The 22,997-nt window shown below is 46.8% G+C and overlaps 2 protein-coding genes and 1 long non-coding RNA gene across 5 annotated transcripts; 2 read left to right on the top strand and 1 right to left on the bottom strand.

The window, feature by feature from the left end:
- Positions 1-969: 969 nt before the first annotated feature.
- Positions 970-13,142, bottom strand: CIAO1 (cytosolic iron-sulfur assembly component 1). 3 transcript variants are annotated; one of them, XM_040414485.1, is made up of 8 exons: positions 13,064-13,142; positions 11,602-11,752; positions 5,915-6,063; positions 5,698-5,809; positions 3,972-4,060; positions 3,191-3,392; positions 1,971-2,046; positions 970-1,452 (listed from the first exon to the last, which is right to left on the bottom strand). In XM_040414485.1, the coding sequence occupies exons 2-8, from the start codon at positions 11,738-11,740 to the stop codon at positions 1,218-1,220; spliced, it is 1,002 nt and encodes a 333-aa protein (XP_040270419.1). In that variant the 5' UTR covers positions 11,741-11,752; positions 13,064-13,142; the 3' UTR covers positions 970-1,217. The 3 variants fall into 3 exon arrangements, with proteins under 3 accessions (XP_040270419.1, XP_040270420.1, XP_040270421.1); XM_040414486.1 differs by lacking the exon at positions 13,064-13,142 and adding an exon at positions 12,899-13,039; XM_040414487.1 differs by lacking the exon at positions 13,064-13,142 and adding an exon at positions 12,863-13,005.
- Positions 9,247-22,860, top strand: LOC120986127. The gene is made up of 3 exons (XR_005775643.1): positions 9,247-9,257; positions 13,491-13,500; positions 21,185-22,860. It is a non-coding gene; the product is annotated as an uncharacterized LOC120986127 (long non-coding RNA).
- TMEM127 (transmembrane protein 127) lies at positions 13,344-20,397 on the top strand. The gene is made up of 4 exons (XM_040414492.1): positions 13,344-13,422; positions 16,724-16,986; positions 17,512-17,676; positions 18,028-20,397. The coding sequence occupies exons 2-4, from the start codon at positions 16,743-16,745 to the stop codon at positions 18,330-18,332; spliced, it is 714 nt and encodes a 237-aa protein (XP_040270426.1). The 5' UTR covers positions 13,344-13,422; positions 16,724-16,742; the 3' UTR covers positions 18,333-20,397.
- Positions 22,861-22,997: the final 137 nt, after the last annotated feature.

Below are 22,997 nucleotides of genomic sequence, written 5' to 3'. Positions count from 1 at the left end.
GGACATACACAGAGCTGTCCCTAATCCACTCCTGTGTTGTCTTGGCTGTGTGCTTGGGGTCATTGACTTGTTAGAAGGTGAACCTTCGGCCCAGATCAGGATTTTCATTAAGAATATCTCTGTACTTTGCTCCAGCTTTCTCTCAACTGACCAGTCTCCTTGTCCCAGTCGCTGAAAAACATCTCCACAGCATGATGCCGCCACCACCATGCCTCACTGTAGGGACAATATTGGGCAGTGCCTGGTTTCCTCCAGACATGCTGCTTAGATTTGATGCCAAAAAGTTCAATCTTGGTTTCTACAGACCAGATAACTTTGTTTCTCAGAGTTCTTTAGGTGCTTTTTTCTGCAAACTCCAACTAGGCTTTTATGTGTCTTTTACTGAGTATACTGAGTAGAGGCTTCTTTCTGGCCACTCTGCCATAAAGCCAAAATTGGTGGAGTTCTGCAGTAATGTTTGACTTTTTGGAAGTTTCACCAATCTGCATGTAAGATCTTTGGAGCTCAGCCACAGTGACCACTAGGTTCTTGGTCACTTCTCTTACCAAGGCCCTTCTCCTACCCTAGTTTGGAGGCCAGCTCTAAGAAGAATCCTTGTTGTTTCAAATGTCTTCCATTTAAGAATTATGGATGTAACTGTCCTTTTGGGTACAGTGCAGCAGACATTTTTTGTACGCTTCTCCAGATCTGTGCCTCCACCCCCTCGTGGCTTGGTTATGGCTCTGATATAGTCAGCTGTGAGACCTTCTATAGACAGGGAAGTTGTTTTCCAAAATATGTCCAATCAACTGAATTTACCACAGGTGGACTCCAAACAAGAAATGTCATAGCAAAGGGTCTGAATACTTATGCTCTTGCAAAATTTTAGTTTTTCCATTTTAATTTGCACACATTTCTAAAAGCACTGTATGTCCTTGGTAGTAAAAGGGTTAATCCTCAGTCACCAGATTTCTAAAAATGTTTCTGGACTCCCAGGTGTCAGCAATCTTTATTTTAGAAATGCACATTCATAAAATAAACTAATAGACATGACACCAGCATAATACACACATAGCAGTAAGACGTGGTGATTATTATCAGCAGTCACTTCTGAAGTAACCTACAATTCATTATCCTGGGGGATGTGTAAATGAAAGGACCTGGATTTTATAGTTCTCCTTCAGGTTATGAGTAATTCAAAAGTCAAACGATGGATTTTAGAGCAATGCATATATAAACTACTCAGGACGCTGGTACTGCCAAAAAGCGAAATCTCCATCATCACTGCAAGAAGCCAGGAGACCAGGTTCCTTAGGGTGCCATGCCACGCAGTTGACATCTTGGGAGTGTGCTCGGGGCATGTGGGCGGTCAGAGAAAATGTCGGCTGCATAGTATCAGAGCCAGCATCCTCTTCAAAAATCCTGATGGCGTCATCTCCACAGGCCGTGGCAATGGCACCTGTCAGATGGCTCCTGTTGGTAAAAGGTGACAAAAAGTAGGTCAGGGCTACACACCATATAAAACTGATGAAGTACCTGCATCTCTTACAAAACCTAGGATTGTGAATGATCCTGTTTATATTCACCCTACTTACAGCTCTTCCCCTCACTGTTATTTCCTTACCCCTAGGTTTAAAGGGGTTGGCAAACCCACCTGGTCATACCTGCAAATAAAGTGTCATACTTACCTGCTCCCCGCCACTGGATTTAAAAAAAAACTAAAAACTAAAAAGGTGACAACCTCTTTAAAGGCCATGTGCACGTCTAAAAGGTTATGTACTGTTCCAATGCAAACTGAATAAAAACTGAAGCAAAGTTGCAAATAATCTTGATTAAAAGTATCCTACCTTTTGTGCCTACAGCTCCTATGCCCATCTATGTGTCTCCATGGTTAAATACTATAAACAAACCCTATGTGTTACCCCTTTCTATGTCCCCTTGTTTTCTGCCAATCCACTGACAAAGGAGCAGAACAGACACATGACACCTACCATTGGACATCATAGATGGTCCTGTTGTGGTATCCAGTCAGAGTACATACACACTTCCAGGTGGGATCTTTTTTACCTAAATAAAAATGTGAATGGTTAAGGAAACTAGAGAGATTAAAACATTTCCACCCCAAGAAAACATGATGTGAAATTCAAAATGTCAGATATTTGCCCCTACATCTGAGTTCAGGGGAGAATCGGGACACCACTGTACACAATAGATCAGTGATGGCTAACCTCCGGCACTTCAGCTGTGGTAAAACTACGACTCCCAAGGTGTACACTTGCTTGGCTGTTCTCAGAACTCCATAGAAATGAATGGAGCATGCTGGGAGTCGTAGTTTCACCACAGCTGGAGTGCCGGAGGTTAGCCATCACTCCAATAGATGGTCAGACGGTCCTTCCAAAATAAACAGGTTTGGTCGACGCTCATAAACTGTGTATGGGCACCTGAAAAAGAGGCTGTCTAGTCTGCAGTGCTTATTACCCAAACACTGTATACAGCTCTAAAAAGAAGCCTTGTGATACTAGGGCTGGTGATGGTTTTGCCTAAAGCTGGTCATACACCTTACACACCCTCTGGCAGGACACTTAGTTTGTGTGAGTTTAGTTCTATGGAGAAACGGGATCAGTCTCCTGCAGCTATAAAAGATCGGGGTGTGCTGAAATCCAACGTGCCTTCTGACTGAACCGGTTGACACAGCCGTGTGCAAGAGACCTTAAACTGAAGCTGGTGCGGTAATTAGCTGAGCGTTGCATGTCCAGCTTCTCTAACCTCTTACATTTGGGAAAGCTGAATCTGACCGCAAATTTCTCCTTCATCTTTGCTGCAGTGGAAACTTAGACAGACAACTCCTTACCAGGTCCTGAAATATGCCTTGTTGAGGAAGCCCTGAGGCACTTTACCAGCCTCAAGCACATGGCTGTATTTTATTTCAGTGTGCTGTATTCGCACATATTTGTTTTATTTTTTTCTAGGATCCATGGGCTCAATCTGAGGATCTCACTGAAATAGAAGCTATTTTCAAGGATAAGTTTTTTTTGTGCATTGAACATTGGGACATGAGTCCTTATTGTATAATACATTTTAAACAATGTTTGTCGCATCACGTGATGCCATTATTTCTTATAAGGACGGCGTTCACACATAGTTGTAGCAGGGCACATGCATGACCTCACCACTTCTGTCTCCATAGTCATTCCCCATTGCATTTCATTACCTTCCTCTTCTCCAGACTTTATATGTCTCCAGATCCGCAGAGTCTTATCATCACTGCAGGTGGCCAGCTGCTCCCCGCTCTGGTCAAAAGATAAACTCCACACAGTGGACGTGTGGCCCTCCAGAGTGGCACAGCACACCCAGTCATCCTCTTCTTCACGGTACAACTTCACTGTGTCATCGTAGCTGGCCGAGGCCAATAACTACACAGAGAGGCAAAGTTACTAATGCCTGGCTAGTGAGGGTAACATGGCAGTAGACAGCTCAATCTATCAAACTACTGTCTACACTGGACGCTCTGCTTTTCTCTGAGATTATTTACAGCGGGTCTCCTGCTATAAGAGATTCAAGTGTAAGAGACTGCAGAGGACCGGGTCACTTCAGGAGAGGAGAAGACAGGCCATAGACTTCCATAACACTTGATAGCACTCCTTTCATCTCTCCCAAATAAAGCTCCTCACCAGGAAGAACTGAGAAATTAACTCTGGAAGGTTGAAAACAAGGTCACCTGCCACTTCCACACTCTGACCCCCTCAGATATATACTGTACATGAGAGATTTATACTATCCAAGTAACTCATGATCCTCGCCACCATGCTCCTATCCTTGGCAGCTGTGTACCACCATCAGAAATCCACAAGAGCATGAAGTCCAGTGTAGTCACCCACCATCTGCATTTTGTAGCCCCTGCTGTGGACACAGTGCTAGGATAAAATGACTCCTTTAACGCACAGTGTAATCCTGTTTTTCTTTTGGTGCATTGCTGACTTCCCACTACTCACCTCTTGGTTGGGGTGCCACACTACATGCTTCACATCCTGCGTGTGCGAGTTTAGTACGCTGACGCACTCATATTCCTCCTCTTCGTCAACTGCGGTAAACGGCAAATACAAGATGTAAAGGTTATGTAGTGAAAATAGGAATAATGGCATTGCCCGAGGCGTCAGCCATTTGCTGATGTAATTGGTACTGTGACACAATTTATTTGTGACTGTATTTTACTCATTTTTGGTCATAGATCCGAAGTCTATTCATGCAAAAATGGTGTTTTTTTAATACAGTCTCTGTACAGCAATAAAATGCAATGGCTCTGTGTAGGCAAAGTTCGTCTCGCTCGAAGTTACGCAATACTTCAGTGAATTTATACTGTATTCCTATCCGCGTATTTAAAAACATTTTAAAATAGGAATCAGAAGTGGGCTTTGCACTGGCAGGTACCTCGATACCAAAGCCCACTTCAAATTCAATTTTAAAATGTTTTTAAATACGCAGATAGGAATACCAAAGTAATTTTCCTAAGTCTCATGCAACTTAGGGGGAGATGAATTTTACCTACACAGTGCAAATACATTTTAACACTGTACGAAAACAGCATTAAAAATGAAGTTTTTGAACAAATTGTCTTCAAATCTATGAGCCGAAGCTCGATTCGCTCAAGCCTAATTTTTGGCTAATAATTTTTTTTTCAATTGGTATTTATTAAAAGTTTTCAGCAGTTTTTGTAATACATCAGTCTGTTTGCAGACTGCGCCTCCTTCTAGCTAAACTCTTATCAAACTGCTAAGAATATTGCGTAAATGAGTGTTTATGATGTCAGGAGATCAGAGATAAGGCTTCACATGAGTCCATAGACTGATTTTTAACCACATGTATCACAAAAACTGCAATTTTTTTTAAATAAAGCCCCAAAAGTATCCAAAGCCTTTAACAAAGCAAAGGTTCATGTGGCGTGAAGATAAGATGCTGCCCATCATGGGTTCGGTGGATGTGTGTTTTCACTTGATGTCCAATGTTCTCACTGACATCACTCACCTCCATCTCACCTCTCACAGACCACTCCTGCAGAGCAGCGTTAAGACTGGACAGTACGCTACATATGGCGGCACCCAATAAGCTGCTTGTATATAGCTTTTGCCTGTAAACGGCACTTCACCGGAGCACATGGCAGGTGAGTACACGGGGGATCAGCTTGGGAGATCTTTCTGCTACAGTACTGGAGAGGAAGATGGGCTGGGTAAAGCTTGCTGTGACAACTGGGAAGGCAGACGGGAAGAACTGGTGGAGGCCCAGTTAATATTTACTGAGGAAGAGGGCGCTAAACCCACTGAAGTAGTTATGGGGTAAGTATAGAACACAATTTTCACTACTCAAGTGGTAGGGGGGAGACACGGTTCCATCAACTTCTTTCTAACCTACCAAACATACAGATGGAAGGGACACTATGACTGCACAGGGCTTTTTTGCAGTCTCATTCAATAAAGACACATAGGTCTGTAGACACAAAACGTTAGACAATTTTTAAATCAAGTCTAATTGCTAAGTTGCTTTATTTTTGGTTACATAATAGCAATAAGGTGTATCTTGTCTTAAAGGGGTTCTTCACTCTTGGGGACTTTCTGCAGCCCATCTAATTCCCACTGTGGGTCCAGCCTACAGAAAAGGTCCGAAGGGGTGAACGACCCCCTTTAAAGTCTGTCATTAATTACATAGCTACTAAAATAAGCTCACCTTCCCAAACCCACACACTCTTGTCACGGCTACATGTTGCCAGGAGATTCCCAGAAGGTGCCCAGGCCACAGACTTCACCTCGTTCTCGTGGCCTTCAAGGGTGGTGACACACTAAAGAAAAACACATTTTTTTAAGAAAACCAGGCACTCCCATAATCTTATATGTAGTTGCGCTTATTCTGGTTTGTAACGCTTATCCTAAATGTCTCCTTTTACCTCAAAGTCATTGGTCTTCTTCATCCAGATGCAAGTGGTGGCATCAAAACTGGCAGAGGCCAAGTAATTGCCACAGGGTGACCATGCTACTTTCCGAATGGTGCGCTGGTGACCTTCTCCAAGGACTGACTTGCATATCCAGTTATCCCCTACAGAAGCGAGAAACTATTACAGTGAGGGAGGCTATGGTCCATCTGTAATCTACCCTGCTCCACTGTTATCAATGGCCTGGCCTCCATTTTGTTGTTAGCCATACTTACATCAAGGGGCTGAGATGTGTGGTTGTGTGTGTCTCAATAATTATCATTTACTAGCAGAAGGACCCGGCTTTGTACGGGTATATTTCATCTAATGTCTGTGTGTGTCGTTAAAAGATATCGACAGTATCCCCCATAACAGTGACCTCTACAGCACCCCGCCCCTTTAACAGTGAACTCCACAGTCCCTCACCCCTTAACACTGACCCCCCCACAGTGCCCCACCACAGCAGCCCACCCCTTTAACAGTGAGTTTCACAGCACCCCACTCCCTTGACAGTGACCTCCACAGCACCCCACTCCCTTGACAGTGACCTCCACAGTACCCTGCTCCCTTAACAGTGACCTCCACAGTACCCTGCTGCATTAATAGTGGCCTCCACAGCAGTTGCCCCTTTAATAGTGGCCCTTGCCCCCTTAACAGTGATCTCCACAGCGCCCTGCCCCTTAAATGCTAGGGCTACACGATGACATGTGTCACGCGACTTTTTGTCTCAACAATTTCTATAATGATAGTGTGACACCATAGCCTATGACATGTGACATGCTGCGACTGAGACAGTCGCAAAAAATCCATCCGAGATGGATTTTTCTGCGACTGTCGCGTTGCAGTCGCAGCATGTCATATGTCGCAGTGCAACACCATAGACCATCATTATAAAAAATATCACGCGACAAATGTCGTCGTGTAGCCCTAGCCTAAAGCTGACCTACAGCAGTGAAGAAAAATTGCTGGGTTGTTATGGAAACCTGGAGAAAAACTGTGTGTATGTGGAGACTAAAGGCCTGCGAGCTTCTATTGGCTGATAAGGGACATGTGACCGTGTGTATGGCCGTTGGGATATGAAGAGAAAGACTTGCAGGCTTGTATTGGCTAACGCAGGTCATTTTTTGGGAATATCTCAGGAACGGTACGCCCTAGAGAGCTGTGACCCAGTCTAAAACCTCCACAGTATTCTTTCCCAGATAGTAAGTGATATGCGTACCAGGTTTAGTAGAAATTGATCGATGAGTTTTTGAGTTACAGAGCAATATGTGTGTAGCAAAAACAGTTGGAGCATACTAACTCCATGCAGCTGCTGTGTAGGGGCGTATGACCCCCACAAGATTTCTTTACAGGTAGCAAGGGATGTGTATACCAAGTTTTGTTGAAATCGATGGTTGCGTTTTTGAGTGATCGCGGAACATACATACTGTGACACAGTGAGAGGTTTGGTCTGGGAAAAAAGGTATTTTCCTCCCAGCATGTGCTGCTGGGCTGATTTACAGCCAGGTGAGGTCAAATACCGGTAGGGGTTACCACCACTTCGGTGGAAGAGGGGGAGACAACCTTGCTAAGTGTGATGGTGGGAGACGTGGAGGACTTGCCGCCGGGTCCTGAATTGGCAGACCTCAATGTCTCCGGGCATAATTTTGGTACCGTCCAACGTCGGGACCCAACCCTATCCCGTGCCTGGGAAAATGTGTTAATAGTAGATGGTGAACCACAACAACCTGGGGCAGAGTCAGTGTTTCCCCGTTTTGTGGTTCATCAGGATATGTTGTATCGGGTAACCCAACTACGGGGTGAGCCTATTGAACAGTTGGTGGTCCCCAAGGCTTATCGCAAGCTTGTGTTAGATGTAGACTACACTATTTACAAATGCCTAACTAGGCAATAGAACCTGTCTTGACCCAGGTGTAAATTAATACTTCACTTTTAATATGATTCTCTAAAATTTGAAATGTACTAGACGTATGTGCAATTGCACTCTTTAAGTGAACTTAAACAAGACCAAGAAATGATAAATTAAAAACACAGTGCACCTCTTCACTGTTAGTGGCATACAATGTGCACAGTGAAAGTGTGAGAGATGTGCACTATCTCCCACCTTATGTAGTTATGAGCAGCGTGCAATTTTATTGGCAATATCTACACACATACTATTTATACCTCCAGGTGGCTGCGGCCATTCATCGCTGTCCATTTGCCCCTGAAGAAGCCAGAATACTGGCGAAACATGTCGGGGGACAGCTTTAGATTTTAACTGCTCTGTACCTCTCCACTGTATTAGCACCTAGCGGTCAGACACCGACGGTGTTGTGTTGGTCTCACTGCTAAATCAATAGGGCGATCACTGCTGGTCACTGAGTAGGTTGTAACGGCCTCTAACGTTACTACTTTCTCCTATCAGTAAAGCCCCATGCATGTAGAGGGTTGAATCACTATTCCCCTACTAGTCCATTAGGTTGTCATTACAACTATTCTCAGTTGCAAGTGAGCCACACATGGTGCTGTGGTAGTGTCACGCTTCTCTGCGGAGATATTAGTAGCACGCTGCTCATAACTACATAAGGTGGGAGATAGTGCACATCTCTCACACTTGTGCACATTGTATGCCACTAACAGTGCAGAGGTGCACTGTGTTTTTAATTTATCATTTCTTGGTCTTGTTTAAGTTCACTTAAAGAGTGCAATTGCACATACGTCTAGTACATTTCAAATTTTAGAGAATTATATTAAAAGTGAAGTATTAATTTACACCTGGGTCAAGACAGGTTCTATTGCCTAGTTAGGCATTTGTAAATAGTGTAGTTAAATAACCTTACCCAGGTTGGTCCCAAAATAAAATAAAATAAAATGTGTTAGATGTAGCCCACCAACACATTCTCGGGGGTCACCTGGGGCTGCAGAAAACTCAGGATCGTATTCTACAGGGGTTTTACTGGCCCAGCATATTAAAAGAAGTGGAAGAGTTTTGTAAGTCTTGCCCGAACTGCCAGATAACTAGCCCCCAGCCACATTTCCGTAGTTTACCTCTCCTGATTATTGAAGTACCGTTTGACCGAATAGCTATGGACCTCATAGGCCCAGTACTGAAGTCCGCCAGAGGGCATCAACACATCTTAGTCATTCTAGACTACGCCACTCGGTACCCGGAGACAGTGACACTGCGACATACCTCGGCCAAACTCATAGCTAAGGAATTAATGGAGATGTTTTCCCGAGTAGGACTACCTAAAGAGGTTCTGACCGACCAAGGGACCTCTTTTATGTCCAAGGTGATGAGGGAACTCTGTAAGTTGCTGCACATAAAACTACGGACGTCCGTTTACCATCCGCAAACGGATGGTCTGGTAGAACGGTTTAACCAAACATTAAAAAATATGTTGAAATGGGTGGTGGCTAAAGATGGGAAGGACTGGGACCTCCTTCTGCCCTATCTCATGTTCGTAGTGCGAGAGGTACCCCAGGCCTCTACTGGGTTCTCGCACTTCGAACTGCTATATGGCAGACACCCTAGCAGTCTCTTGGACGTGGCGAAAGAGGCATGGGAGCAACAACCCACTCCACATAAAAGTGTCATTGACTACGTTACCCAGATGCAAGATCGGATAGAGACAGTGTTGCCTCTTGTTAGGGAGTATATGGAGGCAGCTCAGCGAGCCCAGAGTCGGGTCTATAATCGGCAGGCTCAGGTCTGGATCTTTAACCCGGGTGATGGGGTTTTGGTTCTGGTGCCGACCGTGGACAGTCAGTTCCTGGCTAGGTGGCAGGGGCCCTACGAGGTACTCTAGAAAATTGGAGATGTAAACTACAAGGTACACCAGCCAGGGCGGCCAAAGCCAGAGCAGGTCTACCATGTGAATTTACTCAAACCATGGAAAGATAGGGAAACCTGTACAGAAGACAGCCCACGGCCTGGTTTTCTAGGAGAAGAGGTACCGGACCCTCTGTCTAATGCAAGAGAGGCGGCTGCCACAGTAAAGATTGCTGACAGCCTCTCCTCTAAACAGACTCAGGAGGCCAGGGAGTTCGTTAGTTGGAACACGAATGTGTTCTTGGACCTCCCTGGACGCACTTCCACAATCCAGCATGACATTGTCAATGAGCCTCAGGCAAAAGTCTGATTAAAACCATACCGGGTACCCGAGGCTCGGCGACAAGCCATATCGGAGGAGGTGCAGCTAATGTTGCAGCTAGGTGTCATCGAGAAGTCAAAAGGTGAGTGGGCCAGTCCTATAGTATTGATACCCAAGCCGGACGGGACGTTGCGGTTTTCTAACAACTTTTCGAAAACTTAACGAGGTTACCAAATCCGATGCGTATCCCATGCCCCGGGTGGATGAGCTCATCAAGAGGTTAAGACAAGCCCAGTATTTTTCTGTTTTGGACCTCACGAAAGGGTACTGGCAAGAGGTTGCCAAAAAGAAAACTGCCTTCATCATGCCTGAGGGGCTGTATCAATATAAGGTCTTACTCTTTGGTCTGCATGGCGCCCCAGCCACTTTTCAGCGACTAATGGACATTGTGCTTTGTCTACATCTTCGGTACGCTTCGGCTTACCTGGACGATATTGTCATCCACAGTACCGACTGGGAAAGTCACCTACCCAAAGTGCAGGCTGTAGTGGACTCCCTTCGGAAAGCTGGCCTAACCGCTAACCCCCAAAAAATGTGCGATAGGGTTAGAAGAGACTAAGTACCTGGGGTATGTCATTGGGCGCAGAGTAATCAAACCCCAAGTGAACAAAATAGAGGCAATACGGAATTGGCCCCGACCTGTCACCACTAGGCAAATAAAATCATTCCTGGGAATGGTGGGCTATTACATAAGGTTTGTTCCCCACTTTGCTACTCTAGCCGCGCCCTTGACATGACTCTTGAAGGGACACAAGTCAATGATGGTTCGCTGGGATGATCGGGCGGAAGAGGCTTTCTCTGCTTTGAAGCCGGCCATGTGCGGGTCCCCGGTTTTGGTGAATCCCGACTTCAAAAGGGAGTTTATAGTACAGACCGATGCCTCCGAAATAGGTCTCAGTGCTGTACTGTCTCAGGAAGTCAACAAGGAGGAGCATCCCGTTGTCTTCCTCAGCCGTAAGCTCACCCCAGCCGAGACCCGGTACAGTATAGTGGAGAGAGAGTGCCTGGCTATCAAGTGGGCACTAGAATCTCTCCGCTATTATTTATTGGGGAGAAAATTCCGCCTGGTGACTGACCACTCCCCTCTCAAGTGGATGAGCCAGGCCAAGGACAGAAATGCCCGAGACACCCGATGGTTTCTCTCCCTACAAAACTTAACATTTTCGGTGGAACACAGGGCAGGCCGGTTACAGGGAAACGGGGATGCCCTCTCCCGGGTACACTGTCTGGGGGGGGGGGGGGGGGGGTGGATGTGACACACAGAGGTTTTGTCTAGGAAAACAGATATTTTCAGTGGTGGGTGCAGCTCAGGCCCATTCATTTGTCTAAATCTGAGCTGCAATACCAGACACAGCCTTTGGACAAGAGTGGCGCTCTTATTAGGGAGGCGGATAGACCCTTTTTTTCTGACCTCATACAAGGATCATCCATGTTCAGGTCCTTTGAAGTATGGGCTGATGTGGAAAGCAATGTGAATGAGGTCTGACTGATTTATGTGGTATAGCGTGCAGCCTCAACAGTACACACCCTCTTTGCCCCAAATTCGGATGGTTTTATCTCCCCCACAAGATGCCAAGAGAGTTCCGGTGGGGTTCCATGCCAGGAACCAGCAGCGGGAGTCAGGGTGAGCGCTCACTCTGCTCAGCAGGGTCAGTGAGTCCTTCATACTTCATCTATTCTGTGGAGGAAAGTAAAACATGAGCATCAGCGACTTCAGAATACAGGTAGGAACAAAAGATGTGCTTACAGACGGGGCCTCAACCCTTTGTAAAACCAATGAGGTTCCAGGGTGGCCACTGACCATGGCATCCAACTGGTTAATGGCCGCTCACAACTCTTTGGGGGAACTAAATCCCACTAGAGCTGTAAATGTTTGCCATGGTGCAGGACGGGTTAAAGGGGTTTTAGGGGAGTATAATATTGAAGGCCTATCCTCAGGACAGGTCATCAGTATCTGATCGGTGCGTGTCCGACTCCTGGCACCCCAGCTGATCTGCAGTTTGGAGAGGCCTTCTCCTAGGCCAGTGACGTCACGTTCATCAGTCACGTGACCTGGGCGCAGCTCTGTCCCATTTGAACGAATGGGCAACTACTATACAATGTATGGCGCTGTGCTGCGTATGTTGTGAGGAGGCCGCAGTGCTCACCAGACCACCATGGCCTCTTCAAACAGCTGTGATCTGTGCTGGGAGGCGGACCCCCACTGATCTCATACTGATAACTAGTGTTGAGCGAACTTGTGTTTTAAGTTTGGCGTCTAAAGTTCGGGTTATCGAAGAATCGCATCATGGATTCTAAAATCCGTTATGGTCCGTGGTAGTGGAATTCATAACGCGATTCTTCGATAACCCAAACTTTAGATGCCGAACTTAAAACACAAGTTCGCTCAACACTACTGGTAACCTATCCTGAGGGCAGATCATCAATAATCTACTTCCGGAAGGGATTCTCCAGGACTGATATCCTTAGAATAAGCCATCAATATCTGTGGTGAGGGTCCGATCCTCCATTAGGAAGCACAATAAAGGGGCTCTCTATACCAGGAAGAGTGGAAGTACCACAGACATGGAGGTGGATTTTTCTGCGACTGCCGCGTCGCAGCATGTCGCAGTGCGACACCATAGCCTGCCATTATAACAAATGTCGTCGTGTAGACCTAGCCTTAAAGGGATGGTCTCATCATACATATTAATGGCACAGTCAGGGATATGCCATAGATGTGGCACAGCTGTGTCCCTTTAAATAATACAATTCTGTCTGCCCGCAGCTACCACAAGGGGGCGCTCACAATATACATGGAGGGCGTTGTACACCTATTCCGCACATGTCCCTTATCTCAGAACACCCGGAAAGAGGGTCAGTATGCATGGTTCTTTGTAAACTCTATACACAGCCATGTACACGGTGCTCCTCACACGTCACCCAGCCGCTCTATCGGCCTCCCGTTTCCCCGTTACCTTCCCAGTCCCCCCTCTTACATGACACTCACCCTCTCCCGGTTTTCCCACTTCACTTCCTCACTCAGTCGCAGTGTATGCCGGTACATCCACTGCTCCCTCTCCCGGTCACTCGCAGAACTACACTTTCAAAATTACTCAACATTTTATTCACTAGAGGTAAAATCGAACGTTCCATCATTGTCTCTCCTGAGACGCCATTTTTGATTGGCTATTTTAGCATTCGCGTATAGCTCGAGAGACTCCGGAAACATGGCTTCCCTCTTTGAAGACGTCAGGGTTTAACCTCTTGTTTCATACATGGTAGGGGGGCGCTGATGACGCAGGGAGGAGGCGGAAGTCAGCTGTGGTTATAGCCGAGCTACAGGGCAGAAGAGGACCGGGAGCTGCGGTTAGTAAAGTCGGGCTGATTGGGGGGAAGGGGCCTGTGGATAGCGCTTATGAGTGTGTCAGGGATAGGTGTGAATGTGTTTGGGGGGCTGGGATGGATTGGGGGCACTCGGGGACACCCTGTATGGTGTCCCTTGGCTTATTATACGCCGATCACTTGATGATGACATCACACATTGGGTTTTTATAGCGTATGGAACATCTGATCGTCCTATAGAAGCTCCCTGCTCTCAGACAGGCTCCTGTACATAGGTGTAGCCATGTCTGCTGATATCATTGGCTTCAGACAAGTGTGAACGTGGCTTAATGTCACCGTACAGCGTCCATGCCGGTGATCAGCGGCGACAAAACTGCTGTTCTCAGACAGTGAATTGTTCCCCGTATCCATTATCGCAGATGACGTTTAGTAATAAAGTAAAATTATGTCCCTTAGTTATATCTGGTCCTGGAAACGCCGGGTGACATCCATAAAGGCCAGCGGGGATCTCTATCCGCCTGCCTGGAAGAGCTGGGCGACAACCCCATGGCGGCGTCTTCCACATGACGATCGTTTTTATTATTTTTCATCTGTATTACTGCTGGGAAAACATGGCGGGTGGAATGAGCCAAGCTAACAGCGCGCTGGATCCCTGTGACGCCGGTCCTTTGACCTCCCGCCATACGGGCACCGAAACGCTATGTTACACTTGTGTGAATCTGGCCTCACGCACGAGTGTATTTTTTTATGTATTCCTGTAATCCTGCTCCCCGGGTACTATACTGCTGAAAAAAGAGTGACCCCGGGAGAAATAATGTCGCTTATAGTGTCTACAGCAATTATAAATGCCACCTAGAGTGCCCCTAGTAATAATAATAAAACCTTAGATTAATTCCGCCACTGCCCTCATGTAGTATTTTTCTGCCACACATAGTAATTACCGTACTCCCCCACAGTAGAAATATGCTCCACAGTAGTAATTTCCCCCCCATACTGTGCTCTAGTGCCGCCCTTATGGCTAGTTTTCCTAGTGCCCCCCTTCCAGCAAGTAATGTCCCCCCCCAGTGCCCCCCTTATGGCCAGTAATGTCCCCCCCCCATGCCCCCTTATGGCCAGTAATGTCCCGCCCCCCTTATGGCCAGTAATGTCCCGCCCCCCTTATGGCCAGTAATGTCCCCCCCCCCTCCAGTGCCCCCCTTATGGCCAGTAATGTCCCCCCCTCCAGTGCCCCCCTTATGGCCAGTAATGTCCCCCCCTCCAGTGCCCCCCTTATGGCCAGTAATGTCCCCCCCCCCCCAGTGCCCCCCTTAAGGCCAGTAATGTCCCCCCCTTTAAGGCCAGTAATGTCCCCCCAGTGCCCCCTTTAAGGCCAGTAATGTCCCCCCAGTGCCCCCCTTAAGGCCAGCAGTGTCCCCCCCTTAAGGCCAGTAATGTCCCCCCAGTGCCCCCCTTAAGGCCAGTAATGTCCCCCCCTTAAGGCCAGTAATGTCCCCCCCTTAAGGCCAGTAATGTCCCCCCAGTGCCCCCCTTAAGGCCAGTAATGTCCCCCCAGTGCTCCCCTTAAGGCCAGTAATGTCCCCCCAGTGCCCCCCTTAAGGCCAGTAATGTCCCCCCAGTGCCCCCCTTAAGGCCAGTAATGTCCCCCCAGTGCCCCCCTTAAGGCCAGTAATGTCCCCCCAGTGCCCCCCTTAAGGCCAGTAATGTGCCCCCCTTAAGGCCAGAAATGTCCCCCCCAGTGCCCCCCTTATGGCCAGTAATGTCCCCCCCAGTGCCCCGCTTATGGCCAGTAATGTCCCCCCAGTGCCCCGCTTATGGCCAGTAATGTCCCCCCAGTGCCCCGCTTAAGGCCAGTAATGTCCCCCAGTGCCCCCCTTAAGGCCAGTAATGTCCCCCTCAGTACCCCCCTTAAGGCCAGTAATGTCCCCCTCAGTGCCCCGCTTATGGCCAGTAATGTCCCCCCAGTGCCCCGCTTATGGCCAGTAATGTCCCCCCAGTGCCCCGCTTATGGCCAGTAATGTCCCCCCAGTGCCCCGCTTATGGCCAGTAATGTCCCCCTCAGTACCCCCCTTAAGGCCAGTAATGTCCCCCTCAGTGCCCCGCTTATGGCCAGTAATGTCCCCCCAGTGCCCCCCTTATGGCCAGTAATGTCCCCCCAGTGTCCCCCTTATGGCCAGTAATGTCCCCCCAGTGCCCCCCTTATGGCCAGTAATGTCCCCCCAGTGCCCCCCTTATGGCCAGTAATATCCCCCCAGTGCCCCCCTTATGGCCAGTAATATCCCCCCAGTGCCCCCCTTATGGCCAGTAATGTCCCCCCAGTGCCCCCCTTAAGGCCAGTAATGTCCCCCCAGTGCCCCCCTTATGGCCAGTAATGTCCCCCCAGTGCCCCCCTTATGGCCAGTAATGTCCCCCCAGTGCCCCCCTTAAGGCCAGTAATGTCCCCCCAGTGCCCCTTCTATGGCCAATGAGGTGTGTAGCCTGTAGCGTTATGTGATCGGTGGCGGGGCAAGGAATTATTGGCTCCCATGCCCCGCCGCAATTAGAGCAAAATATGTAGATGTACCGTAAATAGTCCTTTCTATTGATGGGAGAGAGACAACGGTGGAGAGCACTTCAAAGACATCCATATATTGTGGATCCATGATTTGTGGACCAAAATATGGACACAGTTGTGTGCGTGAGGCCTAAAGGAGCTTTCCACCACAAGACTTTTGTCATACAGTAAAACTGTGAAGACCAGATGCCACCAATCTTGAGGACAAGGTGGTCCTGTTCTCACAGGAGACTTGGTTGCCTTCTTACAAGATACTATTCTGGATTTAAGTGACACTGATGACGTACTTAACATCTCTTAGGGTCTCCTTACATTATACTGCATGTGTGCATGTTCTAAATGAGTATATTCCGCATAGGTGGAAACCACCAGAGGGTATCGAAACTGGAAAATCATATAGTGTATGTCACTGCAAAAATACATTAAATTAGCAGGAGCACATTTTACATTTAAAGGGGTTGCCCAAGATCGGCGAAGATAATAAAAAAATAAAATAAATCACAATGCTGTACACTGCTGAGGCCAGTGACTGGCTGCAGCAGTCATGTGTGGTATACAGCATGTCATCGCTGCAACTAAAACCTTGTCACAGCTGCAGCAGTGCTGGAATTGAGGAGGTTAGTATGGCAAATGTTAATTTGTCATTATTAATAATGAATAAACCCCTCAAAAACCTTACTTCTAGATCTCCTGGCCCTCCTCGCCCGTCGTTCTGATGTGTCTCCTAGCAGGTGTGGAATATCGTCCTGTATTATCTCTCTTTCATCGTTCTAGACTAAAACCAGCACCTGACATGTTTGCTCCCGGCGGGTCCGGTGGTTCTTCTATGCCGAGGAGACGAGGTCACGGGGCTCACTCTTTGCCCAAGCAACCAGAAAGAAGCCTGGCATCAGCCCTGCCCGGTGCGTTGTCCATCACAGCCCTGTGCACTGCTCTAGCAGAACCTGCCTGGCTACATATCCATGGGGGAACGTGCAAACGCCAGGAGCTGGGGGTGGCAGATGTCCTGGGAACGGAGGATCCGGAGCTGCTGACAAGTAAGTTTCATGACCGTATCACGGGTTCTTGATGTAAGATAGCTGGGTAGTCTTCCCCAGGTCTTTCTATATATTATTAATTCTAGCCCCTGCCATAGTCCAGCATCGGCGGGTATGCTCTTGCAAACACCCCTGTAGTCCTCCAAGGACATGTCCACATGGCAGGAAAAACCAACTCGTATTATCCGCAGCAGAAATCCATGACTGGCCCTCAGATTTCTGCAACAGATTTGTATGTCATGGATTAGCCCCCATCCACATCGGACCCCCACCGCAGGAACAATGGGAGGCTGACTTTCTCACGTGGGACTTTCTCACGTGGGGCCTATAAATATTCCTGCTTCTCTGCATGTGCCCACTTTTTTGAACGAGAGACTAGTTACGAGGCACACGACACTGGCAAAGGAAAGGACCTGCGGATATTGTCTTTTTTTTGGGGGGAAGGGGGTGTAATTTTTAGTATATCCAGAGGGGAGATGGGAACGGAGCTCGTTAGACTTAATGACCTGTTGTATGTTTCTGCAGAGTTCTGTATGAACCACCAGACGATCCTCCTCCTCCGAGTCATCGCGGGCTTCTGCTTCCTGGGTATCGCCTGCAGTATGACCGCCTTCCTGCTCGATGTCTTCGGCCCCAAACATCCTGCTCTCAAAATCACAAGGCGCTACGCCTTTGCCCACATACTCACAGGTAACTGACTGAGAGAAGAGGCGCTGCGCAGTATAGAAAAAGATTTTAAGACATCAGGACATTGATATGTTTTGCTTAAAGGATCACAGAATTTTGGTAAAACTTTTGATACGTCATAGAGACCTATCAAAAGTTTTGATCAGTGGGGGTCTAAGCGCTGAGACCCCAACCAATCCCTCCAATGAGGAGAGAGAGGAGCTGACATGTTGAGCTGTGGGAGGGAATCGAGGCAGGCCCGTAGTCTTCTCCTGCAGCGAGGAGGGGGTGATATGTGCGCGCTTCTCGCTCCACATTCTAGAGATCGGTGGCTTCTAAATAATAATCTCTCTCTCTTCCTTCTTGGTTTTCCAGTTCTGCAATGTGCTACGGTTATTGGTTTCTGCTACTGGGCCTCGGAGCTCATACTCGCACTCCAGCAGCAGCACAAACAGTATCACGGCTCCCAAGTCTACGTCACCTTCGCTGTTAGTTTCTACTTGGTGGCCGGGGCAGGGGGAGCATCCATCCTCGCCACCGCTGCCAACCTCCTACGCCATTATCCTTCTGAAGAAGAGGAGCAGGCCCTGGAGTTGCTGTCAGAGATGGAAGCTGACTCTTACCCTTCCGAGTATGACGTCATGAATCCTTTCCAACCCCCGCCCGCTTACACACCATAGCCAGGCCCCTAGGGAGAGGGCAGCATCAACCCTAAGACTGTCTCCCTACAACAGACGGAGAACCTGCTCCTTGCATCAAGAGAAGGACATGTTGGCCAAACTGGTATATGGGTATGGATACGGGCTCTTCCGCACCCTCCTGCAGCTTGGTCTTCCACACAGACTTCACATCTGCTGTTTGTTATATTTTTGTGATTGTTCACAACCTCCAGATTGCTTTCCCTGTCTATAACCGCTTCACCCCCATGTCTGCCCTGATACAGACTCTCCCAGGTTGACTTTGACAGATATGGCGGCTGCACGGTGCCACTGGCACACACATGGGTATGCTGCAGTGCTTACAGTCCTGAGCTATAGATTTCCCATAAACGTTTGAGGATAATAAAGGCTAACTCAGTTCAAATCCGGGCAAGCTTAGACTAGAGGTAATCCTAGTATTCACCTCGTGCCGCTCTCGAAATGGTCTGGGAAGCTGAGATATGTGGAGCTGTTTGAAAGGTTTTTACAAAACCGCATGGACTTGTATGCAGCTGTTTTATATACTTCCCATTTATTTCAGTGGGAGATTCAGAACGGAATCTGAACCCAGATAGGGCATGTCGGGTTAAAAAAGTGCTGCTTCCCATTGAAATAAATGGGAGGCGGTTTTTTTGGAGCTGATTTTGAGGCAGGAATGTTAAAAAAAAAAAAAAAACTCAGAATTATCTTGTTTTCTAAGCTGATTTTGGAGGCAGATTTTCGTATTACAAGCCATTTTCTGAGCTGATTTTGACGCCGATGACTGTTTATTTCTTCTTCCCTTTGATTGAATAGGATGTACAATGCTGATTCTGCCCAAAGATTAAGCAAGACCCATTTTTTTTAGTTTTTAGGCAGAAAAAACGTCAAACTCGGCGCCAAGAAACTAAGTATGGACGGCCCTAAGAGTGTCTGCTTGAGAAAAACCATCACTGGATGACCAGTTATGGTCTGATCTCCATCCTATCAGCCCCATGCATGAGTGTGGCTGTGCATGGTACTGCAGTGTACCCCTAGGGTACCTCACCCAACAGCTCCAGGTATCCCATCTTACCGCAATCACCCCTGAATTTTCAGGTTTTGGATTGACTTTGCCTTTATCATGCATGAAGCTAGCGCTTTGGGACTTGTTAGCGGTTGAGGAAGCAGCAGCCTAAATGGGGTCTGATATTCCATTACAGTTCTGGGGTAAGAAGAGGACGAATGGTTCTAGGACGCGACCAAACTGTTCGGCCGACTTTGGAGTGTGTTTATAAGGAACTGTGGGCCTCCTTTATCAGGAGTGTGTAAAAGGAAAATGCCCCTCGTTGCCCTTGGCAACCAATCACAGCTCAACTTTCAATCCTTAAACTGCTGTGGTAAAATGAAAGCTGTGTCGTGATTGGTTGCTATGGGCAAGAAAGGAAGTTTTTCTTATAGGCAGCCATGATAAATCTGTCCCTTTGTTTTATTATTTTGGGTCCTCCGCCATGACATAATGTGCGCCTGGCCCTGCAATACACGTGCAGGCAGCCATTTTGTGGTCTCTGTTAAGTACACTTCTCTATGATTTACAACTTTGTGAGGATTGGCTGTAATCATAGGACTCCACCCACAAAATGGCTGCTTCCTATGTGAGTGGCATGCACAATGTAATTCATGGGTGATATTTATATACCTTTGGTGTATATAGTCTTTTAATGGAGTCTAATTATATATATATATATATGTTCTTCTGTTTTTTCAGGGGCACACTAGGCATTTACCAGGCAGGCACTTGGCAAAAAAAAAAAAAATTATGAAAAAATATTATTTAATCACGTACCCCCGGCGTTCTAGAGAATTTAATATTTAAACAGTACAAAATGGAAATCCTTTCCATTGCTTCCCTACAGCCGATATGTTGGCAAATACATGTTTTATGAAAAAGTGGGCATTTAAAAAAAATCTACCATTGCTTTTTCTTATTGCCTGTGTCATTTTACACATATCTGGTGTCCTTGGAGTTAAAGAACATTTCCACCTAAAGTCAGAAAATCGCCAATAAATGGAAGTCCTGGAGATGTAATAATCTCTTTGTTTTTTCTTCTTCTCTCCAAATCTCCATAGACATAAAGTTAAAAGGGTTTTAAAATCAATATTTAAAGGGGTTGTCCACAATTTTGATATTGATGGCCTAGGTCATCAGTTGATGATCAGTGGGGGTACCACTACTGGCACCCCGCTGATCAGCTTTTTGAAGAGGCCGTGGCTCTTTAGGGAGTGCAGCAGCCTTTTCACTGCTTAGTAAGTACAACACCATACATAGTATAGTGGCTGTGCTTGGTATTGCAGCCCAGGCCCATTCACTCGAGTTGTGCCTAGGCCATGTGATTTAGTGAACGTGGTGTGACTGGAGCGCCGTGGCCTCTTCAAGCAGCTGATCGCCAGAGGTATCAGCAGTTGGACCTCCACAGATCAGATATTGATGACCTATCCATCAGTAGGAAAATCTAGGACAACCCCTTTAATTTCCAGAAAACTCCTTTTAAGTGATAAAGTTCTAACTGCAGCCGACACTAGGGGGAGCTTTACAGCTTGCTGCTTACTTTATTATTGTTTAGTTGAATAGGGCTAAATGTATGCTGTACACTCCTAAGCTCCCCCTAGTGGTGCCTGCTGGCAGACAGAATTTTAACAGTTTGCATCTCTGTGTCTGGGCTCGGGATTTGGAGATCTGTATGAAAAGTAGAACTCAATCAGCTCACAATTTTGCATAGTTTTAACTAAGAAATAAATAAAAGGGAATGACTCAAGGACTTATATATTTACTGGGGCTTTTTAAGATTTTAGGAGGGAATTTCTCTTTCAGTCAGACTTAACGGGAACCTTTCACCATGAAATTGCAGGGTAATCGACAGGCAGCATGTTATAGAGCAGGAGGAGCTGAGCAGATTGATATATAGTTTTGTGGGAAAGAATTCATTACTTTAAATCTCTACTCATTCTGGGCTTAGGAGTCATGTGGGCGGTCCTGCTCGGTGATTGACAGCCTTCCCCATATAGGTGTACATACAGACAGCTGTCAATCACTGATGGGACCGCCCACACGACTCCTAAGCCCAGAATGAGTAGAGATGTAAATCAATAAAACACGTTTTGCCAAATCTTTTTCCATAAATCTATATATCAATCTGCTCAGCTCCTCCTGCTTTATAACATGCTGCCTGCCGATTACCCTGCAATTTCATGGTGACGGGTTCCCTTTAAACAAGTCACTGGAGCAATAATGTTTTTAACTATGTTCCCCTGGTATAGATATCAAGGCTTGAATAAATAAACCTGGCACCTGGAGAATGCAAAGATAATCTGTCACCATGTATTAGACCCTAATAACAGTACTCTGTATGGGGGGGGGGAGGGGTGAACAACCCCCAAAACTGGATTAGAGGGGTGTTAAAAAGAGTGCATCGCTCTAGGCCGATTGGTCGAGAGGGATCAAGTGACCTATAGTGACAGGTGATCTTTTTTACTGCTTGACTGTAACCTTGGTTTATTGTATTATGTAGGTTCTTCTATGGACTGTTGGTGTTTGTAATTGTGATATGGGTCCACACTGGTTTCTAGATGAAGCTTTGACGTAGCTGGTTTAATTTCATATCTGTCTCTGATCAATAAGGCAGGGTTCTGCCTTGTATAGCTGTGCACATGAATAATCTTCAGCTCATTTCTAATGTTGACCTAGGGCCTTCGGTATACCTGAATATTCTTATTTATTCCGACACATCATCGCCTTTCTCCCTAGGATCATCTCCCCCTGTAATCCCTATCCAGTATATGCATATGTGTATTCACTAGTAAATGTAAGTCTGAGTTAAAGGGGTTGTCCAGTCGTTAATATTGATGACCTCCCCTGCCGATCAGCTCCATGCGAGCACCCCTTCCTGTTCATTATCCCGCACTTCGTCTTGGAAGTGCAGTGTAATACAAGTACCAGTGCTTGTAATCACACTACACCACCCTTCACAGGAGATGAGGCCTAGTGTGATGAGCGCCGCCGCATTGTCAAACAGCTGATCAGCGGGGGTGCCATGTGTCAGACCGCCAATGATCGGATATTGATGACCTATCCTGACGACAGGTCATCAATATTAATGGCTGGACAACCCCTTTAAGCTTCTTATATCTGCGTTCTCAGAAGACACCCAGAGTCCTGAACGACAAGTTATGCAGCAGCAAGTAGATGTATAACAAAACGTGAAACTGGGAAGGCTGTGTGACAGTCCTTCTGAAAGTTAGGTGTCAGTCCCTGTGGAAACGTTAAATGTAGCTATATAGTTTGACACTCAGCTTTTCTGTGGAAGGGTGTTGAAAAACTGGGCTCAAAACCCCTAAGGAAGCTGCTCTGGTTGGCATATAGAGACATTGGCCCACTTTACAAATCCATTCTCTGACCTGTAGTAAAGGTCATTTTCTAACCAGCGACTGTATTTGTGAGTTATCCCCTCCCTTCTGATCCTCAGCTGTGTCATGTGACCAACACTCTGACTCTCCAAATAACACAGCATCTTATGTGTGGACAGGAAGTCAGTTTCTCCATGTATTCCTATGGAAGTCTCAATGTCAGTCTCATAGGAATGAATAGAGAAGTAACTGACTTCCTGTCCTGTGTCAGTTGGAGAATATTGG

The sequence above is a fragment of the Bufo bufo genome, chromosome 1 (genome assembly GCF_905171765.1).
Source record: "Bufo bufo chromosome 1, aBufBuf1.1, whole genome shotgun sequence".
Lineage (NCBI taxonomy): Eukaryota > Metazoa > Chordata > Amphibia > Anura > Bufonidae > Bufo > Bufo bufo.
The sequence above is the reverse complement of the archived record's forward strand: the minus strand, read 5'-3'. Positions and strand labels throughout refer to the sequence as shown.

Excerpts from the sequence above, each read along its gene's own strand:
- CIAO1 (XM_040414485.1), bottom strand. The coding sequence starts at position 11,740 with ATGAAGGACTCACTGACCCTGCTGAGCAGAGTGAGCGCTCACCCTGAC. Across the intron at positions 6,064-11,601 it reads CCGAATTTGGGGCAAAGAGG|GGGATAACTGGATATGCAAG; the intron begins GTGTGTACTGTT and ends TCGCTTCTGTAG. Across the intron at positions 5,810-5,914 it reads AGAAGACCAATGACTTTGAG|TGTGTCACCACCCTTGAAGG; the intron begins GTAAAAGGAGAC and ends GTTTTTCTTTAG.
- TMEM127 (XM_040414492.1), top strand. The coding sequence starts at position 16,743 with ATGTTTGCTCCCGGCGGGTCCGGTGGTTCTTCTATGCCGAGGAGACGA. Across the intron at positions 16,987-17,511 it reads GGATCCGGAGCTGCTGACAA|AGTTCTGTATGAACCACCAG; the intron begins GTAAGTTTCATG and ends ATGTTTCTGCAG. Across the intron at positions 17,677-18,027 it reads CTTTGCCCACATACTCACAG|TTCTGCAATGTGCTACGGTT; the intron begins GTAACTGACTGA and ends TTGGTTTTCCAG.